General features: G+C 42.8%; 1 protein-coding gene across 2 annotated transcripts in view; it reads right to left on the reverse strand.

Moving 5' to 3' along the window:
- Window positions 1-25,919, reverse strand: part of RGS14 (regulator of G protein signaling 14) — a 160,597-nt gene that overhangs the window by 118,905 nt on the left and 15,773 nt on the right. The window contains exon 1 of one of the 2 annotated variants that reach the window (XM_073620524.1): window positions 17,548-18,193. The exons of the other annotated variant lie outside the window; for it this stretch is intronic. Coding sequence (XP_073476625.1) covers window positions 17,548-17,592 — 45 coding nt within the window. The 5' untranslated portion in view covers window positions 17,593-18,193. Of the gene's footprint in view, window positions 1-17,547; window positions 18,194-25,919 lie in introns of those variants that run through there. 2 annotated transcript variants of the gene reach the window in all.

Consider the following 25,919-nt stretch of genomic DNA (forward strand, 5'->3'; position numbering starts at 1 on the left):
TAACAATGCACTGACACACTACACTCACTATACAATAACACACTAACTCGCTAGTAGCAAACTACTCTATTTTTTTTTTTTTTTTTTGAAAGCCTATGGCGTGCAAAACACACCCCAAAAAACTTCACCCGGTGCATAAAAAATGTGCACACACATAAGGAGTGTTCACAAAAAAGTGCCACGGGTACACAAGACGTGCTCTAGCCCTATTCTATCTATCTCCACCCCAACAACACACTGCAAAAGGTTCCTGTGGAAGGAACTTTTTATAGAGTGGGGTGGGACTATGAGAACTGAGTCATCATGACTTTGTCCAATCATGGCTCTGACTATGCTCTGTGCTCTGGTTGGGCAAAGCCTTGTACCTGACCAGTGGTGGATTGCTTCATCTAATTAGGGCCGTAGAATGCACTGTGCAGCGCGCAGTGGGATGTTCCCCCACTGAGCTCCCTGCTAATTTGAGTGTTTGCCAAACGGGTGCTCGGCTCAAATTGTTCGCCCAACTATAATAATATATGACATCTCAATAAAAACATCTCAATAAACACTCCATACAGTGATCTTCTTATTAAACTTTTTCTTTGTTAGAAACACATGACCTTAACACACTTAAGCTGTGCTCAAAACATAAGTTAAAGGAGGTCTAATATCGCATGACGTGTTATGGGTTAATAACTTCCACAGTCAGGTTCAGATGTAGTAACAAACATGGCAGTAAAGATTTTATAGGCAGGTTGCCTACTGTACTTAGTTAGCCAGCTCGGCTGGCCAAGCCAGGGGAAAGAGGTTAATGTTTTTGCTGCCTACCCTGGTCAAGTTCACAGGCTTTCGGGGGTCTGACCTCTTTTTCCCGTGTTTTATGAAAGGAAAGATGTTCAGGTCCCAGTGGGTGAGCGCATATGGGGCAGGAACAATTAAAGAAAGTTGCTGGGACCGGTGGCCCACTCCAGGAACACTGACTCATCGGGAACCCATAACAATGGACACCTCCATTCTGGATTCTCCAATTATGGACTTCACCCAAAAGGACTTTACCTGTGCAAGTACGCTGGGGCAGCCGCAACTAGAGTTAGTTAGGAAAAGGATGTTTTACCCTTGTATTTTACATGCCAAGTTTACAGTAAAGTATTTTAACTGCTTTGAGCCTGGTCTGATGTTATGGTATTGAATGATGTTATTCAAGGGGTACATGTTGGGTCTTGGCATATTCCTAAAGAACCTGGGTCTGTAATTGCGCTATGGGGTATGTGTAACCCCATTACAGGAGGTTAACTCACAAGGCAAAGAAGAGCAGGTACTTGCCATGGATAACCGAAAGGAATAACAGCTACAGCAACCAGTTGTTTGGGGTGGTAGGTGACAGAGAAAAGATATACCTGTGCTCAAATCCCAATAGCTTGTACACGTATTTAAACTATCAGGTGCTAAAGGGGTGTGATCACATATTAACACTACAAATTCCTGGATGGACAATCTACACACTGCTATACACCCTTTCCAGCAAACTATGCAAATGAAAACAGGGATTTTTAGTTCACACATATTGCAATACATGCTTAAGCTGACCAACTGCATCAAAGTAAATCCTCTTATGGCAAGTCCTATACTGCTTTGCCACTATAAATGCTACGGTGGACAATACGCCAAAGAGGGGCATAGAGACACAAGGTGAGAGGGAGCTACTGGTTCAGGTCTGGTCATTGACCTGCATTACAACAGAGAAAAGATATACCTATGCTCAAATCCCAAGCTATTGGGATTCCTGTCTCCCTGAAGACAGTGGTGTGCTTAAGTCTTCTGCCTTCCCCAGGAGATCTCCTGAGAGTTAGGCGGGTGGGCTGGTGAGAGTCAGCCGGTTGTGTCGGTGAAGAGTCAGTCTGGAGGACTGGTGTGGAGAAGTTAGCCTGGAGTTCTAGTGAAAGGGCCAGCTGCAGTGAGGTGGGTTGGCAGTGCCTGAAGAGATGGTGCTGTAAAGAAGACCAGAACCCCCAAAGGATTGCAACTTTTAAACGGCAACTAATACACCACAATCATATAGTTAAAAAGTATTAATTTATTATGGCAAATAAAAGGATTCCAACAATGAAAAAAACACAATATTATACAAGTGATAAAATACACTGCTTCAATGTACAACCATCATATTCATTGATGCAAGATAAAGATGATTGGCTGTCTCCCCTCAACCCGACTCATTTCAGGTAAGTAGCCTTTCTTCAGGGGTGTTTTAAAGGAGAAGCAGCGATGCAAACATTTTCTATAAAAAAAGACAACATTATGATAGTAACATAGGCAGTGTATATAGTTGGAGCTTCATTATTACTTTATTAACTTTAATACCTACCACCTCAAAGAGGTTAAGGTGTTTGTAGGCCGTGTAGCTATTTAAAAGAAAAGAGAAATATTGACACTGCTTGGATAGAGGAACCACTGGAGCATCTGCACTCCCAGAGCCTGGACAACTCCCACCCTACGCACGGAGAGTCCTCTGTAGAATTCCTGCGGGGGGGTGCCCCCCTTATGTTTGGCCGACCTCCCCTAGTCCAGTGAGAGGGTGGGTCAGATTGGTGGAGCCGCGTTCTAGCGCCAATGTCCTTGGAATGCATTACGCAATCCTGCAGGGGCAGCGCCTTTAGGGGCGGCACAGTGCGTTCCAGGGACAGTGGGTCCCATTGGCCGCATCCCGCACATGCGTGATGACAATGCACATATGGTGCCATATTTAGAGCCAGGATCAGCCTGGAATTAATGATACGCCTGGGAGGATGCGGGACAGGCAGCTCATCATAATACACAAGGTACTTATGATAGGTGGGGGGTATTTTCCCTTCCTCCCCCTCCCTGCACATTGAGTGAGAAGGGGATTGCCTTTATATATACTTAAGACAAACCTTGGATTGTGACATATATAGGACTGTAAATGCCCTCATGGATACTATATACATTTGATTTATACTAATTTATTATAGGGATGTATCCCCTTTGATGGTCCATGAACAATTGTACTCACACTTTCTCGTGAGGGCAGGCAGTAACAGTTCTTCTATATGATATAACTATACATTTAGTTTTGAAACTTATGTACAGTGGGGTCACAACCTCCCCCCCATTTACCAGTATGCATTTTCCTATTAGCACCTTACTATTTTTTACCTCTGGCGTCCAGGTAACTGTGGCCTCTCTGTGGGGTCCTCCGTGTGGGCTCTCTGGGGACCCGGGAGTGCGGATGCCCCAGTGGTTCCTCCATCCAAACAGTGGCAATATTTCTCTTGTCTTTTAAATATCTATTAGATAGTAATAGAGTTGTTTAAGTAATAATGAAGCTCCGACTATATACTCTGCCTGTGTTACTATCATAATGTTGTCTTTTTTGATAGAAAATGTTTGCATCGATGTTCCTCCTTTAAAACATCCCCTGAAGAAAAGTTACTGACCTAAAACGCATCAGCGGAGGGGAGATAATCTTTATCTTACATCATTTAATATGATGGTTGTACATTGAAGCCGTGTATTTTATCACTTGTATAATTTTGTGTTCTTTTCATTGTTGGAATCCTTTTATTTGTCATAATAAATTAATACTTTTTAAAGAGGAAGTAAACCCTGGTGGGTATTACTTCCTCTTTATTTCCCTGCAAAGGTAAAGCACAATGGGCTACTAGCCCATTATGTGTCACTTACCTGACACTGAAGCCCGCGCTGTTGCTGTTGTCCCCACGAGCAGGGAGCTTCCATCTTCGTCCCTCATCCTTCCGGGGCCACAAACTTCGGCTCTGTGACTGGCCGGAGTCGCGTGACGTCGGTAAGGGAAGCAGGAAGTGAAGCCTTGCGGCTACACAGCCTGGTTCTCTACTGCGAGTCATGCTGCATTATTCCACTGGTCCCTGCTGTCTTCTGGGACCTGTGTGTCTCCCAGAAGATGGGGGGGGCGGAGGAGGCGCCGGATATAGCATAGATAGCCGCGGATACTGCGGCTATCTATGCCCGGAAGTGGGAGCAAATACCTGGATTATACAGGTATCTGCTCCCCCCTGAAAGGTGCCAAATGTGACACCGGAGGGGGGAGGATTCCGAAAAGTGGAAGTTCCATTTTAGGGTGGAACTCTGCTTTAATGCAGGGAGGGAGGAGCTTCCATTCCAGTGTGTTCCAATTTCTCCCAGTAACCACGTGTTCCAGCTACCTGCTAAAGCTGCAGAGAGCTGGCTCAAGAGGAAGGACCCTTTCTCCAGACACAGAGGAACCCCTCAGGACTAGAATCAGTCATCAGTGGTGAGAGGCTTCCAGCCACAATCTTGTTTACTTTAGTGAGTACTCCCATGCAAGGTCCCCATCGCCGGTAGACTCTGTACATAATCCCACTGGCCAGTGGTTAGGCAGGGCAACTCTGCATTAGGTAAGTAGGTTGGTTGTATTGCCTTTGAAAAAGGCCATTTGTACTGCTGTACTGAGTTGAATTGTCAATAACCGCTTCAGCCCCGGAAGATTTTACCCCTTTCCTGACCAGAGCACTTTTTACGTTTCGGCACTGCGTCATTTTAACTGACAATTGCGCGGTCGTGCCACGTTGCACCCAAACAAAACTGACATCCTTCTTTTCCCACAAATAGAGCTTTCTTTTGGTGGTATTTGATCACCTCTGCGTTTTTTATTTTTTGCGCTATAAACAAAAAAGGAACGACAATTTAAAAAAAAAGCATTTTTTTTTACTTTTTGCTATAATAAATATCCCCCAAAAATATATAAAAAAAAAACAATCTTTTTCCTCAATTTAGGCTGATTTGTATTCTTCTACATATTTTTGGTAAAATAAATCGCATACGCGTATATTGATTGGTTTGTGCAAAAGGTATAGCGTCTACCAAATAGGGGATAGTTTTATGGCATTTTTATTTTAAAGTTTTTTTTATTAGTAATGGCGGCGATCTTTAATCGGGACTGTGACATTATGGCGGACACATCAGACACTTCTGACACTATTTTGGGACCACTGTCATTTATACAGTGATCAGTGCTATAAAAATGCACTGATTACTGTGTAAATGACACTGGCAGTGAAGGGGTTAACCACTAGGGGGCAATAAAGGGTTTAAGTGTGTCCTAGGGAGTGATTCTAACTGTGGGGGATGGGCTTCAAGTCACATGACAGCGATCACTGCTCCCGATGACAGGGAGCAGTGATCTCTGTCATGACACAAGGCAGAACGGGAAATGCCTTGTTTACATAGGCACCTGTCCATTCTGTGGCTCCGTGACACGATCGCCGGGAGACCGTGGGCACGGTCACGCTGTACACAGTGCTATCTCCGCTTCTTAAAGGGGACGTACAGGTACGCCCATTGCTGCCATTGTCTTAATTACAAGCCAGTGTTGCTCGCTAGCACCTGCCTAGTGCACGTTTGTTTGCAGTTGCTTCCCAGGCAGATGTGGTGAACGAACAGTGACACCCTTTGAATTGTGTCAAATAACAAGGTGACTGCATTGCTATATTGTAAATTGTCATTAACCCATTCTTTTCTAGGGCTTTGCCTTTAAATAAAGCCTATTTAAACCTTCAAGGTGTGTCAGTGTTCTCGGGTCCAGGAAAGGGGCAAGTCATCACAGGTGCAGGGCAGAAGGGACAAAATAAAAATACCAGTGCCTCCTGCAGGGGTAGCGCTAGACATGGGGGCTCGTCCGGCATACCTTCTGATACCTTCTGACCCCTCTCACAGTGTGATGGACGTGCCAATGAGTCAAGTCAGTCAAGTCATCGAGATGGACCCAGTCACCACCTCCAGGTTGTGCAAAGAATCAGAGCAGTTTGACATCAAGTCTGAAATAGGGGGTAGCTGTAGAGAATAAAAGGCAATCTCTCATTCTACATATTGCTGCACCTGGCTACACATTCCTACAGGCACCAGTTTAAAAAACAAATTACATCAATATTTAAATACACTTTAACATGGGGATTTCACACTTTCAAAACCACTTTTACATGGGCATTTTAATTAGGTTCGGTTGTTAGTTTTTCAGGCGGACCTGATCTGAATGTCCATACAGCCCTATGGACAGGAGGATGTAAATTGACTTGTGTCCGTTTTCACCCACCTACCTCTGTAAAGGTCCGGGAACAAAAATTAAAAGGACTATGTCCTTTTCCATTTTTGCAGTTTGGATTGGAGGTAACCTGATGTAAACCGACAGTGGAGTCAGTTTACACCCGGATGCCCATAGAGCTGACAGGGGTCTGCCCATGTCTGCTGGGCAAAAACTGAATGAGCATGGATGTGACATTTGTCCCATTCAGCTCCGATCAGCTCACAGATCCCCTGCTGATTGGAGTGGACTCTACTCCATGTGAAAGGAGACTTACAAAAGAGTTACAAAAGGCACTGGAATGCTTTGGGACAGCTGTGCTAAGTACAAATATAAACACATACTGTACATACCACTACTTTAGTCATTAAACAGTTATGTTTAGCTATTTCAACCAAACACCCACAAGCTGAATTATTGTGTTGCAACATTGAGACTAGATAATAACAGAACATTATGTCTGACTGCTGAGATCCCAGCACTGATAAGGTTTGATGCTGAATAACATTTTGTTTGCTCTTCACGGTGTATCATAAACAATTGGTATGTTTCTATTTCATAGAATACTAATTTCACTTTTTTTTTTTTAATCCTGTTTACCATTTCAATGTTGCTGATCTCCCCCAGCCAGGGAATCCTTGTTAGACATCTTGTATGCAGACATGCACATGCTCATGGTGTTTCCTGAAGAATGATGACCAGGCACACGCATGCGTGTAAGAATGCGTGCACGCTTATGCGTGCCAACATGCACAATTATAGTTGTCGCCAGACAGGCTATTTAAAGGATGCTTATGCCCATGTTCTATGCTGACTGGTCTTCAGCTGTTTCTGTGTCCTGTTTGTATTCTGTATCTGACCTCCATTGCTGACCCGGCTTGCTATTGACCTGATCTTGGATCCTGATTGCTCTTCTGCCTACCCCGTTTCTGACCTTGGCTAAGCTCTTTACTATGCTTTCCGAGTACCTGCTCTGGCTGTCACCCATATCAGCTTCAATCTTCACAGTGTGTCATTGTCATCAGACTGCTGGAGGCTCTGACAAGCCTTTTCTCCTGAACCTGTGGTGCATGCCAAGGGCTCCTTTAACTTCAACTGGCTCATCCTGTACAGCTGTTGCTCCTGACCTGAAATCCTGCTGAACTGTTCCAGCCTGCATCTCCTACTGCAAATTCTATGGGCAACACCTGCCACCACTTGTGTTCCTCCTGTCCCCCAGCACCATCAGTTCCACCTTTAGTTGGGCCTGGGCTGGAGATACAAGAGAGGCCAACCTTGTCATCACAGTTTCCTATCAGGTATATGAAAACTGTATTTCTGAAAATGACTATGGTAGACCATGCCTATTCATAGCCATTTGCAGTCTTCACCAGGGGAGCATGTGAAAGGATGATAATGCAGGGGAGTAACTGAGAGAGAGTTATCGCCCTATAAGAAGAAGTGCTTTATTAAGGACCTTCTTGACAGATGCAGAGTCAAACTCACACCACGCTGTCACTAATACATGACAATGACATTCTCAGCCTCACCCTGCATGAAGATTTTCCAGCTGGCGGGACCACAATCAAGTGCCAGCCGACTGAGAGTGATTGTCGCTGGGTTTGGTTAATTAGGCAATTAACCCTTTATAGCCCAAATCAATCACTGCCACCAGATATTTTTACTATAAAAAATCAAACTCAATAATAAAAAAAATCAAACGCTCACAATATTAGCGATAAAAATTATGACTTTACATAAAAGCCTGTAATACACATTGTCAACACAGACAGGTATATCCAGAGATTTACACTATAGTAAAGCTCTTCAAAGGGACAGAGATTCTGCGTTCTGCATTAGTGCATCAGAGATGTTTTTTTTTTTTTTTTTTAAATATTGATTAATAAGTAAGCAGGTAAAATAATGAAAACAAATTATTTGTTATAGGAAAGGTGTATTACAAATGAAAAAAACATTAATTAAACAGAAAAACAAAAAGGGTTTAAAAGTGAAATACTTAACAAAATCTGTTCGAAGAGTTCGGCAAAGTTCAATCAATGGGCAAGAATAGCTTCCATAGATCTTGGCTGATGTTCCTTGTTTTTGATGTTAAAAGAGAGCTCCATACTGCTGTTTCAGCCCTTTTTCGAGTCCATGAGAAGAGTGTCGTTAGAAATGATCTAACCAAGGTCTGAGGAATGGCCGATGAGGATATCACAGGGTTATGACCATGCAGCTGCCCTCCCCCATATACAGTTTTCTATAGACATCAATATCTTTAAATACCTACAGGTTAAGTCTGGTAACTTGTATATTATTGTCCAGCATGAAATTACCCTTTTAATGAATACAAATACAGTGCCTTGAGAAAGTATTCATACCCCTTGAAATTTTGCACATTTTGTCATGTTACAACCAAAAACAAATGTATTTTATTAGGAGTTTATGGGTTAGACCAACACAAAGTGGCACATAATTGTGAAGTGAAAGGAAAATTATAAATGGTTTTCAAAATTTTTTACAAATAAATATCTGAAAAGTGTGGCGTGCATTTGTATTTAGCCCCCTTTACTTTTATACACCTAACTAAAATCTAGTAGAACCAATTGCCTTCAGAAATCACCTAATTAGTAAATAGAGTCCACCTGTGTGTAATTTAAACTCTATAAATACAGCTGTTTTGTGAAGCCCTCAGAGATTTCTTAGAGAACCTTAGTGAACAAACAGCATCATGAAGGTTAAGGAACACACCAAATAGGTCAGGGATAAAGTTGTGTAGAAGTTTAAAGCAAGGTTAGGTTACAAAAAAATATCCCAAGCTTTGAGCACCTCATTGAGCACTGTTTAATCCATCATCCAAAAATGGAAACCTACCAAGACATGGCCGTCCTAAACTGACAGGCCGGGCAAGGAGAGCATTAATCAGAGAAGCAGCCAAGAGGCCCATGGTAACTCTGGAGGAGCTGCAGAGAGCCACAGCTCAGGTGGGAGAATCTGTCCACAGGACAACTATTAGTCGTGCACTGTACAAATCTGGCCTTATGGAAGAGTGGCAAGAAGAAAGCCATTGTTGAAAGAAAGCCACAAGAAGTTCCGTTTGCAATTTGCAAGAAGCCATATGGGGAACACAGCAAACATGTAAAAGAAGGTGCTCTGGTCAGATGAAACCAAAATTTTACTTTTTGGCCTAAAAGCAAAGCGCTATGTGTGGCAGAAAACAAACACTGCACATCACCCTGAACACACCATCCCCATCGTGACAGGGAAGCTGGTCAGAGTTGATGAGAAGATGGATGGAGCCAAATACAGGGCAATCTTAGAAGAAAACCTGTTATGCTGTGTACACACGAGCGGACTTTCGGCGGACTTCCGACGGACTTTCCTAATGAACAGACTTGCCTACACACGATCACATCAAAGTCCGACAGATTCGTACGTGATGACGTACAACCAGACTAAAATAAGGAAGTTGATAGCCAGTAGCCAATAGCTGCCCTAGCGTCGGTTTTAGTCCGTCGGACTAGCATACAGACGAGCGGATTTTTCGACTGGACTCGAGTCCGTCAGAAAGATTTGAAACATGTTTTATTTCTAGGTCCGTCAGACTTTCGGGGAAAAAAAGTCCGCTGGAGCCCACACACGATCGAATTGTCCAACGGAGTCCGGTCCGCCGGACCAAGTCTGCCAGAAAGTCCGCTCGTGTGTACGCGGCATTAGAGTCTGCAAAAGACTTGAGGCTGGGGCGGAAGTTCACCTTCCAGCAGGACAACCACCCTAAACATACAGCCAGAGCTACAATAGAATGGTTTAGATCAAAGCATATTCATGTGTTATGCCGCGTACACACGATCGGACATTCCGACAACAGAATCCTGGGATTTATTTCCGACAGATGTTGGCTCAAACTTGTCTTGCATACACACGGTCGCAAAAATGTTGTCGGAAATTCCGATCGCCAAGAACGCGGTGACGTACAACACGTACGACGAGCCGAGAAAAATTAAGTTCAATAGCCAGTGCGGCTCTTCTGCTTGAGTCCGAGCATGCGTGGAATTTTGTGCGTCGGAATTGTGTACACACGATAGGAATTTCCGACAATGGATTTTGTTGTCGGAAAATTTGAGAACCAGCTCTCCAATTTTTTTTGTCGGAAATTCCGACAAAAAATGTCTGATGGAGCCTACACACTTTCGGAATTTCCGACAACAAGCTCCCATCGAACATTTGTTGTCGGAAATTCTGATCGTGTGTATGCGGCATTGGAATGGCCCAGTCAAAGTCCAGACCTAAATCCGACTGAGAATCTGTGGCAAGACTTGAAAATCTGACAGAGCTTGAGCTATTTTGCAGAGAAGAATGGGCAGCAATGTCACTCTCTAGCTGTGCAAAGCTTGTAGAGACATACCCAAAAAGATTTGCAGCTGTAATTGCTGCGAAAGGTGGTTCTACAAAGTATTATTGACTTTTTCTTCCACTTCAAAGTTATGTGCCACTTTGTGTTGGTCTATCACATAAAATCCCAATAAAATGCACTTACGTTTTTGATTGTAACATGACAAAATGTGGAAAATTTCAAGGGGTGTGAATACTTTTTCAAGGCACAGTATAATGAGTATCAGATGGTTATTTCACCTAGGAGAGTCAAGGGCCTAATCTGCTCTGACACCTCCTAGGATAGTGGTGTCTGGGCTTAAAATACAGTGGAACCTCGGATTACAAGCATAATCCGTTCCAGGAGTATGCTCGTAATCCAAAGTACTCGCATATCAAAGCGAGTTTTCCCATTGAAGTCAATGGAAATGAAAATAATTTGTTCCGCATTGACTTCAATGGGATGCAATACGGCCAGAGGTGGGGGGCGCCGGAGAGCCTCAGAAACGGCCAAAAATGCCCGAGGAACACTTTGTCGGACCTCGGCAAACCTCGGAAAGACTGAGTTCACAAGCCTTTCCGAGGTTTGTCGAGGTCAGCCGAACTGTCCTCGGGCCTTTCCGTGCATTTCCGAACAGCGACTTTCGGCTCTGCTCGGCTCCGGCGCCCCCCACCTCAGGCCAAAAGCGGTACTGCACACCACTTTTAGCCTAAATCCTGCTCGTTTTGCGAGACAACACTCACAAACCGAGTTAGGAGTTTTAGAAATACAGTGCTCGGTTTGCGAAACACTTGTTAACCGCATTACTCACAAACCGAGGTTCCACTGTACTGCAAAATAACTAATACAGTTAAATATTTCCTGATTCTGGCTGCACTGTTATTATCTCAGGAATTATAAAATACACTGAAGTTTTGATTCTACCAGAAATGATAGACAGCAATGTGTATTCACCACCTACTGTATCTAAGCTATTAATGATGGGTGATAAACCTGATAATATTAGGAAGATGGATGACTGTAAAGCTTCTAGTAACTCAAGTCTGATAGCTTGACAGTTTTATGAGGGCTTGAAGACTAAGATGTGTATTAGGTTAGATTCTGCTAATCCTAGTAAAGTACTCATGAGGGTGTTTGGAATGCAGCTAATAGTTTGTTGATTATATCAGATGCCTTCCTGTGAGGATGGAAAGGAATCATTATTAAAAAAAGATAATTCTCTCACTTTACAAGACTCTGGTTTGGCCACACCTGGAGTATGCCATCCATTTCTGAGCACCAGTCCTCAGGAGGGATGTGCTGGAGCTGGAGAGTATTCAGAGAATGGCAACAAAGCTAATAAAGGGACTGGAGGATCTCAGCTAGGGGGAAAGACTGTGATCACTGAACTTATTCTCTCTGGAGAAGAGACACTTGAGAGGGGATATAATTTCAATGTACAAATAATTGTGACCCCACAAAAGGGGTAAAACACTTCCGTGCAAGGGAATTTAAAAATACACACAGCCATTCACTAAAATTAGAAGAGAAGCGGTTTAAGCTTAAACTGCGTAGAGGGTTCTTTACTGTTAGAGTGGTAAGGATGTGGAATTCTCTACCACAAGCAGTGGTTATAGCGGGGAGCATCGATAATTTTAAAAAACTATTAGATAGGCACCTTAACGACCACAACATACAGGAATATACAATGTAATATGAACATAAAGCACATACACACAGGTTGGACTTGATGGACTTGTGTCTTTTTTTCAACCTCACCAACTATGTAACTATGTAACTATTCCTCCTATTGCTACAAACTGTCATGGCTGAGGCTGACTTCGGAATTCTGAACAACCTGGTGGCCTTGCCCTTTCATACAGTCTTTTGAGGTACCTAGTCCACATTGTCTTCACAAGGGACACCAGAAATTAGAAAGCTACATGTTTTAAAAGATTGAAAATTACTTTTGAAATGAATTTAACAAGTCCAACTCAAGGAAAAATATTATTGTAAATCTTGCACAAGCTATGTAGGAATGAGCCCCTACCTTAGGTAGTGCCCTGGTTGGAATTGAAGAGCACTAGTACTACAAACTTCATGCAGGCAGTATCCTGGATGAGATTTGAAACAAGTGCCTTAGTGTTGCAAGCAGCAGCTAACAGCAGTAAAAGACTGTGGTGCTAACTAACCACTAACCCACTGTTCTTCCCATGCAATCTTTAACATGTTAAGCACTTCCCTACCGTGTATAGTCACATGACGGCGGCAGGAACCCTTTGTCCCTCCGGGCCGCTGTCATATGACGTCTTTTCTTCCTGAGCCCCAGTCGGGCGCCACGCACCCGCCTCGTCACTAGGCACCCGATGCGCGTGCCCGGCGGCCTCGATAGCCGGCACGCACCCGCGATTGCCCGTGAACACAGCAGGACAGTGGATCTGTGTGTAAACACACAGATCCACGTCCTGTCAGAGGAGAGGAGACCAATGGTGTGTTCCCAGTACAGAGGAACACCGATCGGTCTCCTCCCCTTGTGAGTCTCCGCCCCCTACAGTTAGAATCACTCCCTAGGTAACATAATTAACCCCTCGATCACCCCCTAGTGTAAACCCCTTCTCTGCCAGTCACATTTATACAGTAATCAATGCATTTTTTATAGCACTGATCGCTGTATAAATGTGAATGGTCCCAAAATAGTGTCAAAAGTGTCCGAAGTGTCTGCTGCAATATCGAAGTCACGATAAAAATCGCAGATCGCCTTTGCTAGTAAAAAAAAATAACAATAAAAATGCCATAAATTTATCCCCTATTTTGTAAACGCTATAACGTTTGCGCAAACCAATCAATATACGCTTATTGCAATTTTTTTAACCAGAAATATGTAGAAGAATATATATTGGGCTAAACTGAGGAATTTTTTTTTTTTTTTAATGGGGTATTTATTATAGCAAAAAGTAAAAAATATTGTGTTTTTTTCAAAATTGATGCTTTTGTTTTGTTTATAGCGCAAAAAATAAAAACCGCAGAGGTGATCAAATGCCACCAAAAGAAAGCTCTATTTGTGGGGAAAAAATGATCAAAATGCCATATGGGTACAGTGTTGCATTACCGCACAATTGTCATTCAAAGTGTAACAGCGCTGAAAGCTGAAAATTGGTCTGGGCAAGAAGGGGGTGAAAATGCCCTGTATTGAAGTGGTTAATGATAAATGTTTATGGACAACTATCTAAGAGGGATTTCCCCTCACTGTGGAGAGATTTCAATGTACTTCCTTTTTACAAGGCAGAAAGTGAAGAGCAATTTCTCCAAAGGGACACAAACAGCAGAAATAAAATAAAATAAAAACTGACAGGGGTTTTAGCCAATCCAGTCTGTATCCAAAACTAAAAATGTGCTGGTTTTAGATATTCTATGCTCTAAACCTTCAAATGCAGAACTAAATGGTGACATATACTGAGACATAGCTCTGAGTCAAATGCAAAGCCAATGAACCCCTGGGGCTGAATACAACTTCTTTGAGAAAATAAAGATTTAAGCTGTTAGGGAATCAAGAGTAGCTATGCTGATCCAAACATGTCTTTTAGCCTGTGCCTCCAGCTCTCATCAGGTACATGCCCAGGAGTGCATCCCCGCTCAGCTGTTCCGCTTGGCAAATAGAAATAAACAGGCCACACACTGATGCCATCATCAATGTAAAACCAGCTTTAATATAATAAATAGCAGATTCCCAACATATATTATGGCCTGTCCACCTCCCACTCCAACATGTTTTACCCCAGCAAAGGGCTTAATTGTGAATAAATGGCTTTATTTTAGCACCCAATACAACACCAATTAAATATTCAGGTAAGTATATGAAAACTTGAAAACTTAAGGGAAAAACATCTGCCCCATCTACAGCCAGCCTAAAGCGACCATACACACAAGATTGTCCGCCAACCAATAATGGACAATTTGTTAACTCTAACGCTTTTCTAATCGCAGGGGAAAAATTATCACCCAATTTGGGTCTTTCCCAATGATCACTCTTGACATCAGATCTTCCAGCCACCATCTCATGTTAAAGTGTTACTAAATCCAGGACCCTGCATTCACTATATCTGATCTCCCACAGTACATAGAACATAGAAATACAATTATTTTAGTAATTATAAACTACTAAATATCTCATCAGCAGTATATAGCAGTCTTGTGGCTTCTCTCAGTGTCTGGTTAAAGCCTGTGCGAGGAGTTTCCATTCTAATCTGGCTGCCCTATCTGACTGCAGGACCCCTGACCCTCTGTCTGGACAGTGCTGGTTGGCCCTGTGCTGATCACATGCACTCTCCCAAGAAAAAAACAAACTCTCTAGCAATACACACCAAACTGAGCGTGTGCAGCTTGACTCCAGTAAATCTGTCTTATCCGGACATGTTTTGGAGTCAGTGAAAGAAGAGGAGGATCTGTGCATACAGGATCAAACAGCCTTTTTACACAATGCAGAAGACTAACCCCTTAGGTTCACAGAGAGTACTGTATAACAAGCATGCTTTACTACATATACTGTACAGACAGATTTTACTGTTGCGGGTTTAGTAACATTTTAATAATGCAGTTTTTTTTTAGGCTTACTTCATAGAATGCAATTGTTTTGCATCACAGTAAAATAAAACAAACTCACAAAAACGTAAATGCAAAGTTTGATTATGCAAATCATTGCTTAAAGTCCTATCAGCCAGACGCACATCCAGAACGGCTGCTGTATAGTGCAAATATAGCCTAATATTTTAGAGCCATTTATTCCAAAACTGCATACAACTGTTTCAGACTTTTTGGCAATTATCAGTGCAATGTATGGAAATTATGGCTTATATGGAGTAAGACTTGGGACCCGGACAGTATAACTAAAGACGTTATGGTAAGAAGTAGGGTTGCATCGATACCGATACTAATACCGGTATCGGTGCCGATACTGAGCATTTGTACAAGTACTTGTACTTGTGCAAATGCTCTGATGCTTGACCCGATACCTGGCAGGGGGCCAGTACACCTGGCATCCTCAATTTAGCATGGGGGGGCAGGCAGCCTCACAGATGATCGATGCGGCGGGGGGGCAGCAGTTACAAGCATCGATGTCCCTGTATAGCTTTTCTGAGTAACAGCCGCTTCTCCTCCTCTCTCTCCCACAGCTGTCAGGGAGATCGGTGCTTGTAACTGCCATCACCGCCACGCCAATCATCCCTGATTGTCCCCTGTGTCCTCCCTGGCTCCCTGGGTCCTCCTCCAGTCCCCCTCTGTGCTTCTCCGATCCCCCCTCCTTCTGGATCTGTCAGGATGGAGAGCAGAGAAAGGACAAATCTGTCCATTCATAACTAAGCATTGTAAAGTATGTTTATGATGCTTCAGTTCATGAATGAACAGGAGCCTCTGCCTCCTGTCCATTCATCTTCAGTGCAGCTGAGGCTGCAGAGAAAGGGACTGGGGAATCTGTGTCCTCAGTCCCTTTGCCAGTCTCAAAGGGGATATCTCATCAAAGCCTCCCACCCCCAACCCCCCCCCCCCCACCCCCGCCCCCAAAAAGGGTTGATTAAAAAAAAAAAAAGGAAAAATTGTAATATATATATATATATAAATTGTAAAAAAAAAAAAAAAAAAAGGCACAGTCCACGCCTCATCAGTGCCCATTAGTGCCATACTCGGTTTTAAAAAAGTGGTATTGGTGCAACCCTAGTAAGAAGGAACTAAAGCAATCAAAAAGCATTCCAAAGCGAATTAGCGCAAATCAAAGTAAAGCCTTCTTAAAAGTGAACGTATTCATCTATCTCATTCTATCACATATCCCAAAAATAAGAGGATTATTCCTTATTTTAGGAGAGTAGGCAGAGACTACATTAGTCCCTTCTGATAACCTGCATGGTTCTACTGTACCGTTTGGTCCCTAACCCTACTCCATAGAAGCCATGTTTTCCATACACTGCACTGATGACAGCCAAAACATCTGAAATAGTTGTAGTCTGGAAGAACAGAAAGTGACCGTATTTCTGATTATAAAAGCATTAAAGCTCCAAAAATAATATCAAATATAACATTACTAACATCATATTAATACTCTTCACCTATTTACTCAGTAAGAAAAATGAAAGAAATATAGGCACAGTTATATAGGTTGACAAATAAATATATGTCCAATAAATTCAACCATAAAAAAAAAATTAATGGATGTAAAAAAACAGGCCCCCAGTATTCAAAACCTGCAGTTGATCAAGAGGAAGGCAAAAAAAAAAAAAAACAGATGTAAAACGTTTTTCAATTTGCTCCAACGGGAACAAATTTCTTCCCAGATTTCTATGCCAATCATATATCATACAATGTTTAAGATATATAATGCTTGAGAGGACAGTCAGAAAAGGCAGGGACTGTCAGGAACTGCAGATCTAATATAAGAAATAATGATCAGAGAATGTGGACATACTACATTTTACATTGACTGGATCCCCAGAAGACAATATGAAATATGAAATATGCTGCAGAAAACAATATGAAACTGGTAACATGTTACAGGAGGTTAGTAGAGATCAATGCTATTACCCCAATTAATGGCCCCACTACAAACTACTGAGGTCCGAGGGCCACACATCCTAAACCAAAGGACCATGTGCGGCCCCCAGGTCACAAGTTGGGCACCAGGAATCTACAATGTTATTTCTTATAAATATCATTAGCCAGTTATATTTTTGCATTTTGTCTTTTGTTTTGCAATTACTTTCAAAAGAAAATGACAGCTAATCAGATTTCAGTTTCACTTTGTTTAGAACATACTTTGCTCGGAAATACTGCACTCTATTTATGCCTTGTTGTGTTCCTACATGTATGTATTTTCTTTTCTGTATACATGCTGTGTTTAGTTGTTTAACACCACCATAGCTAACAGAAACAACATATTAAATGCATTAAAAAATAACTAATCTGCTCAGAGTGGGACCTTTCAACTTTTAACTGTTTATTTTTTGAAATATTCCAGCTCCATGCAAGTAAGATTTAAATAAAATGAGGAACAGAACCATAAGTCAAAGAAAAAAACACACAGAACTTGATAAAGGCCAGATTCTAGTTAATCAGTACGTTATCTGCCCTTGGCATCGTATGGACATACATTACTTACCAATCTGCCGTTGGGAACTTCCAGGTACTTCATTTTACCAGGCATCCCTCAAATATTATCTGCAAACTTTCTCATTTCTTAAGTGTAGATGGGTCTTGGTGAAAATAGCACCACCCAGCCCTATCGGTCCGAGCATCCTCAAAAGACACACTACCTCTTTCCATCAAAGCCACAGGAAGTGTTGCTATGGAAACCATACCACAGCAGGAAGTCTTGTGTTCAGATGAAGAAATACTATTCCTTTTTTTTTTTTTTTTTTAAACATTGTCTTTATGACGTGTAATACCAACAAGCTTTTTTAAGAAAATCTTCTTTAATAACAGCAGGTTGTCCTAGAAGTATTGTTTATTTTACTTCCTTAGTTGTACATGAAAGACACATATCCTACAGATGGTTTACAGCGCAAGCTTTTTTTGGACATAAAGTGATGACTGGTCCTAATGTTTTAAAGCTATTTTCCAACAGAACCTTCCTTTGAATCATGAATTCCAATAATTACAGGTAATAGCAACACACCATCTGACGATCAGCCATAATAACCACAGTAGGCTGTTATTCAAATGTTACACCTATCACTTTACTAATCTGAATTAGATAATATCATGTATCTATTTACAGAACTACCACAGATAATTCTGACACATCTGTGGAATGAACAGAAAAAGTCCCAAATGTACAGTGAGCTACTACTCTACCACAAACATCGGGGTACGGGGATCTAATGTTGCATACACACGGTCGGACTTGCCAACGGGATAACCTCCATCGGCATTTCCGACGAAAAAATTTAGAACATGTTCTCTATCTAAGTCCGTCGGAAATGCCGACAGAAAAAGTCCGATGGGGCATACACACGGTCGGAATATCCGACCAAAAGCTCCCATCGGACTTTTTCTGTCGGAAATTCCGACCGGGTGTACGCGGCATTAGTTGATAAATGCATTTCATCAAATGAAGCAGTGTAGTGTAAAAAGTGCCCTACACTGGAAAACCTTTTCCATACATAATCACTCTCCTTTTGCTTTTACAAGTAGTAAAAAAAATCGGTGAAAATATTAATTCTAGAATAATGCACCTTTGGTTAAAAAAAGTTGTCTAAGTCTAGGTTCACATCTACGTAGTTGTGTGGTTGCTAAGGAGCCTGGTGCATGCTGGGGTGGTGACCTCACAGGGGGGTGGGGCCACCAGGTGACATCACCGGGTGCCCCCCCTTACCTATTTAAGAACTGTCAGACGGAGGAGTGGGCGGTCAGTGGTTAGCCTTCAACAAAAGAGCATTTTTTTTTTCCGAGTCTGGCAGGTGGCGTGATTGACAATGGATCTACCTCCCCACTTACCTATTTAACCACTTCAATACCAGGCACTTAGACACCTTCCCGCCCAGACCAATTTTCAGCTTTCAGCGCTGTCGCAATTTGAATGACAATTGCGCGGTCATGCTACACTGTACCCAAACAAATTTTTTATCATTTTGTTCCCACAAATAGAGCTTTCTTTTGGTGGTATTTGATCACCTCTGCGGTTTTTATTTTTTGCGCAACAAATAAAAAAAGACCGAAAATTTTGAAAAAAAACACGTTTTTCTTTGTTTCTGTTAAAATTTTTTTGTAAATAAGTACGTTTTCTTCTTCAATGACGGGCACTGATATGGCTGCACTGACGGGCACTGACTGGCACTGATACGGCGGCACTGATGGGCACCGATGAGGTGGCACCAATGAGGTGGCACTGATGAGGTGGCACTGACGGGCACTGATGATGGGCACTGATAGGCGGCACTGATGGGCACTGATAGGCGGCACTGATGGGCACTGATAGGTGGCACTGGTAAGCGGCACTGATGGGCACTCATAGGTGGCACAGATGGGCACTTATAGGCGGCACTGATGGGCACTCATAGGTGGCATTGATGGGCACTCATAGGTGGCATTGATGGGCACTCATAGGTGGCACTGATAGTTGGCACAGATGGGCATGGATGGGCACTGATAGATGGGCACTGATGGGCACGGATGGGCACTGACAGGTGGCATGAATGGACACTGATGGGTGGCACTGACGGCACTGGTTGTTTGCAGTGATGCCCCTAAGGGTGGCATTGTTGGGCATCACTGCAACATAATTGTGCCAATCAGTGCCCATTTGTGGGCACTGATTGGCACTGACTGGGCACACTGGGCACATGTGGATGGCCATGGGGTACATACCTGGCCATCCACATGTTGCCCCTTCCCTGGTGGTCCTAGTGGCGATCCCTGGTGGTCCAGTGTGGTGATCTGAGAGGGGGCTGCGCTGATAAACAATCAGCACAGACCCCCCTTGCCAGGAGAGCCACCGATCGGCTCTCCTCTAATCGCGTCTGTCAGACGCGAGTGAGGAAGAGCCGATCAACGGCTCTTCCTATTGACAGCGTGATCAGCCGTGATTGGACACGGCTGATCACGTGGTAAAGAGCCTCCGCCGGAGGCTTTTTACCAAGATCAGTGTAGCGGTGTGTCAGACTGACACACCGCTCCACCGATCGCCGCGATGCGCGCCCCCGGGGGCGCGCTGCGGCATGTTATCCTGCTGGACGTCATATGACGTCCAGTCAGGATAACACAACCACTTCCCGGATGTCAATCCGCTATAGGGCGGGCGGGAAGTGGTTAAGAACCGTCAGACGGAGTAGTGGACAGTCAGCGGTTAGCATTCAACAAAAGAGCTTCTTTTTTTTTCGGGTCTGGTGGGTGGTGTGATTGACAATGGATCTACATCGGGGAACATTATTTTTGAATTTTTAATAAAGAAATTTTCAAAAACTGTGTTTGTTTTTTTTTTTCTATATGACACTTTTTTAGTGAATGAGTAGGGGTACAATGTATGCAATAGGCGCGATAACTGTTGCGCAAACCAATGAATATACGCCTATTGCAATTTTTTTTGCCAAAAATATGTATAAGAATATATATCGGCCTAAACTGATGAATAAATATGTTTTTTAATATATTTTTGGGGATATGTATTATAGCAAAAAGTTTAAAAAAATGTTAGTTTTTTTTCACAATTGTTGCTATTTGTTTGTTTATAGCGCAAAAAATAAAAACCGCAGAGGTGATCAAATACCACCAAAAGAAAGCTCTATTTGTCGGAAAAAAAAGGACGTCAATTTTGTTTGGGTATAGTGTCGCACAACCGCGCAATTGTCAGTTAAAGCGATGCAGTGCCGTATCACAAAAAATGGCCTGGTCATGAAGGGGGCAAATCCTTTCGGGGCTGAAGTGGGTAGCCTCCCTGGCGGTATTCCCGAGTGTGGCTCGGGGTTAAAATTCAGTACCATTAGCGGTAACCCCGAGCCACACTCGGGATCGCATTGCAGGATCCTGGGGCGGCTTTACTTACCTTGTCCCCGGGATCCTGCGATGTCCCCCGCAGTGTCCGAGGGCTCTGTCCTCCTCCGAAGCCTCTCCGTGCCAGGCTCCGTTCCCTGCGAGCGGCGCGACGCACGGGGGCGGAGCCTGGCGGCAAATTCAAAAAAATGTAAAAAGCATAACACATACAGTACTGTAATCTTACAGATTACAGTACTGTATGACATCATTTCACATCCCATTTGTCCCCAGTGCTCTGGCCCATGCCCTGCATGCAGTTTTATATTGCATATACTGTTCTTTCTGCCTGGAAACTGGAGATTGTCCATAGCAACCAAAAAGTGTCCCTTTACGTCAAAAATGGCTTTAGACCAGCTAGAAAACAGCGATAGTAAATTAGAACACTTGCAGAATTGAGCGATAGTGAATCGTGTGGAAATTTATTTTATTACTATTTATTTTTATTTTTTTTAATTATTATTTTTTTTTATTATATTATAATTTATGTTTTTGTGTTTCAAACTTTATCATACCCGGGATATCTACTAGACTCTTGTTTGGACAGATTTAAGTGTGTTATTGTTAAGAATTACAGGCCTACAATATAAAACGCCAAATTTCCTTGCAAAATAATTGTACCGCTTTCAGCACCTAAAATCAGAAATAATCATACCGCCAGGGAGGTTAAAAAAAATCCATGTACCATAATAATTATTTTAAAAATACAGCGTAGCACCCTCTACTTAGGTAGATGGAGTGTTAGGCTGCCGGGGCCTTGGAGGGAGCCCCTCAGTTTGAGGAGTTTGAGGGAGGGGTGACCTTGGCGCCTGGGGCTTGGAGCTGTGAAGGAACCCCACACAATCCAAGGGGTGTCCTGAACAGGAGCAAGAGAGGACAGTGGGGAACACTGCCGGGCAAGTCTTCAGGAGGGATCCATCAAGTGTCGATGAGTGATAGGCACAGTCGGGAGAGCTGGGAGAGGCATGACTGAGCGGACTGAGAGGCAGTCTGAGATGGATGTGGAGCCAGAGGGACAGACTGTAATGTTACTGTCAGACAAGGTTGTCAGAGCCTGCACAGGACTGACTGGGATCAGTAGTCCACCTTAAAACAGCTAGCACTAAAGACTTTCCTTTCACCATTGGCTGGTACACCAAGGGGCCCGCGGTCCTTGTCAGCAAATTGCAGTTTCAAAGGTCTGACTGTGTTAGAGTTGGGCCTACCATGTGCTAGCTGTGCCAGGAACCAAGTATTGTATAAGAGAGAGAGAGACTGCTGCAAATAAGCGTTGTGCTGGAGGAGGCTGGAGCTCTAGAAAATGTAAATAGAGTTTTCAATTGACCATTTTATTGATTTCTGCTATGATTATGAGCATCCCATCATTCCCTTTTACCCCATCTAAGTTTAATCCCTCAATAAATAACAAAAACAAAGCTGATGGACTGTTCATTGTCTGGAGAGTGACTGGAAGTGAATGCCAGGCTGGCAGGTTAAGAGATGGAACTACTAAATTCTGCAGCCCCTACGGTACCGCTAGCACTAAATTAATTAGTATATTTAATATACGCCTGGAGTTCAACAATACATTTTTTTGCAAGTCTGCCTAGAACCAGTTAAAGCAAACTTACTCTAAATCTTTCATGCATTTATTATGTGCACAGGAAACTAAATGTCAAATACTGTCTGTTTTTGTTTCACTGTCTCACTTTTGACTGAAGTTAACCAAACAGCTCAACTTAAAAGTTATTTTCTGGCCATGATAGCTTGACACATTTCTTCAACATGATTACAAGTCCTTTAAACTTCCGTTTAAGAAAGAAGAAACATTTTGGTTAAAGGCATAACATATCAAGCTGTAATGTCGTGTTCAGACATCTTGCAATAATTATGGTTTACAATATTACCTGGCAAGTACAAGTTATTTTTGTCTCTCATGTTTTTACATGTTTTTAAAATTTTTGTTTTTATAGGTTTGTGCATAAGCCACTCAAGGCAGAAAGATTAGCTACTACAATGACTAATCTGTTAAAATAAGATGCCAGTCATGCAGGGATTGAATTATTTTTAACTATTCAGCCAACTCATAGTCTTGCATTGTTAAAAGGAACACAGATTCGTATTCTCTATTTATTATTTTGACTGTTATTACCAAAAGTGAAAGAGAATTCAAAATTTTTGGTTAGATTACAGCAATTGGGGAAATGGCGCTACCCTACATGGCCCTAACTTGATTAAAGAAAATTCTAAAATGTTCCGGCTCAGCTCCCAAACCTAATTTATAATACGTATAGTATCAGAGTGTGGGTCTCAGAAATAATCATGTGAAAAAAGGTGACACCTTGTAAATACTCACTAGGTGTGTGAGTAAAGAAATTTTAAAGTGATAGTAGGGTAGTAATGAGAGAGGTTAGGGTGCAGCTTCACTAAAACAGTAATGGGATGCACACCAACCCTCATCCATCCACCTAAATGTAAATTTGTACCTAATATAAATCAATCCAATAGCGAAAAACTATAAATAAAAACGTGAATAATCTAAAGTACAGAGCTCTCTAACCTTGATATAAACACTAATTAATATGTGCACACCCTAATTTGACGTGCAAAAAATGTCCGCAATGATTGCATAATATAAGTGATTGTCCAATGTGTAGTCCAAATCCTTAGACAAATGTGAAAACATAAAAGCAATAAGTGAACAGAGAAATATGAACCAAGATTCCACAGGATCAGGTGACTTTGGTGCACAGCAGGTATGGTGACTTGGTGCTCCCCCAATGCGTCCCCACTCACCAAATGTAGTTACCCCTACAGGGGTAATGGGCATAGAGTGGGCAGCTGTATCCGGATCTCCTCCTTGGGTAGCTGTATTACATCATCTGTACCTCCGGCAGCCTGCTCACTTAATCAATGGGGTTCCGGAATATACTCCAATTAGGGCTCCACCTCGGCAGCAAGCAGCATTGGCCTGAGGTTCCTCGCTGTCCAGCGATGTCCACGAGTGTCTCAGCTGTCCGAGATCCACACTCGTGGACATCGCTGAACAGCGAGGAACCTCAGGATCATGCTGCTTGCTGCCGAGGTGGAGCCCTAATTGGAGTATATTCCGGAACCCCATTGATTAAGTGAAGAGGCTGCCGGAGGTACAGATGATGTAATACAGCTACCCAAGGAGGAGATCCGGATACAGCTGCCCACTCTATGCCCATTACCCCTGTAGGGGTAACTACATTTGGTGAGTGGGGACGCATTGGGGGAGCACCAAGTCACCATACCTGCTGTGCACCGAAGTCACCTGATCCTGTGGAATCTTGGATCATATTTCTCTGTTCACTTATGCTTTTATGTTTTCACATTTGTCTAAGGATTTGGACTACACATTGGACAATCACTTATATTATGCAATCATTGCGGACATTTTTTGCACGTCAAATTAGGGTGTGCACATATTAATTAGTGTTTATATCAAGGTTAGAGAGCTCTGTACTTTAGATTATTCATGTTTTTATTTATAGTTTTTCGTTATTGGATTGATTTATATTAGGTACAAATTTACATTTAGGTGGATGGATGAGGGTTGGTGTGCATCCCATTACTGTTTTAGTGGAGCTGCACCCTAACCTCTCTCATTACTCACACACCTAGAGAGTATTTACAAGGTGTCACCTTTTTTCACACGATTATTTCTGAGACCCACACTCCGATACTATACGTATTAAAAATTAGGCTTGGGAGTTGAGCCGGAACATTTTAGAATTTTCTTTATTCAAGTTAGGGCCATATAGGGTAGCGCCATTTCCCCAATTGCTCTAATCGACTCTTGTAAGTTCTCTTGGGAACCTATTAGGGGAGGCTTACATCAGGTGTCCCCAGGCAGCGGAGTCCCTCCTTACATCAGTGTCCCCAGTGGAGTCCCTCCTTACATCAGGTGTCTCTAGGCAGCAGAGTCCCTCTTACATCAGGTGTCCCCAGGCAGCGGAGTCCCTCGTATATCAGGTGTCCTCAGGCAGCAGAGTCCCTCTTACATCAGGTGTCCCCAGGCAGTGGAGTCCCTCCTTACATCAGTGTCCCCAAGGGAGTCCCTTTTACATCAGGTCTCCCCAGGCAGTAGAGTCCATCCTTACATCAGGTGTCCCCAGGCAGCGGAGTCCCTCTTACATCAGTATCCCCAGTGGAGTTCCATGACAATGCCTCTCGTCGGCATTGTTTCCGTATGCAGAGCTCCATCCATCTTCTCTTCTTGACGATCAACGGATGACTGCCAATGTATGTCCGCTGTTTTCTGCTGTAAACAATCACACTAATCACATTAGAATGTCCACCCTGCAACGCCGGACATCCATTGACTGGCACCCACTGATCGGCATCTGCTTTGACAAACTACATCAGAACGGCCACCCTGCTATAGGGAGGTCGGCAGGTGGTTAATACAATTCCAGGTAATATCTGAAACAAGAATCGATACCGCAGCAAAGTATCCATCTTATATAACACCATTCTACCTAACTATGAGTGTGTCTTTAACCATTTCAATACAAGGCACTTTTACCCCCCCCCCCCCCCCTCCTGCCCAGGCCAATTTTCAGCTTTCAGCGCTGTTGCACTTTGAATGACAATTGCGCAGTCATACAACCCTGTACCCAAACAAAATTTTTATTATTTTGTTCACACAAATAGAGCTTTCTTTTGGTGATATTTAATCACCACTGGGTTTTTAATTTCTTGCTAAATAAATGAAAAAAGACATGTTTTTCTTTGTTTCTGTTATAAAATTTTGCAATAAAATAGTCTTTCTTCATGAATTTAGGCCAAAATGTATTCTGCCATATTTCTTTGGTGAAAATAACCTAATTTCTTGAGGCCCAAAAATGTCAGGACAGTACAAGTAGACAGTGGTCACATGGTACCGGCAGGGGGCCAGTACAGTGATCGGTCATCAGTTGTGTCCGGTGGACACAGCCACTGACAGAATGCTCCGCTGCACGGCCCTGCGTGACACACAAGACTGCTCTGCAAGTGTCA

The sequence above is a fragment of the Aquarana catesbeiana genome, linkage group LG03 (genome assembly GCF_042186555.1).
Source record: "Aquarana catesbeiana isolate 2022-GZ linkage group LG03, ASM4218655v1, whole genome shotgun sequence".
NCBI lineage: Eukaryota > Metazoa > Chordata > Amphibia > Anura > Ranidae > Aquarana > Aquarana catesbeiana.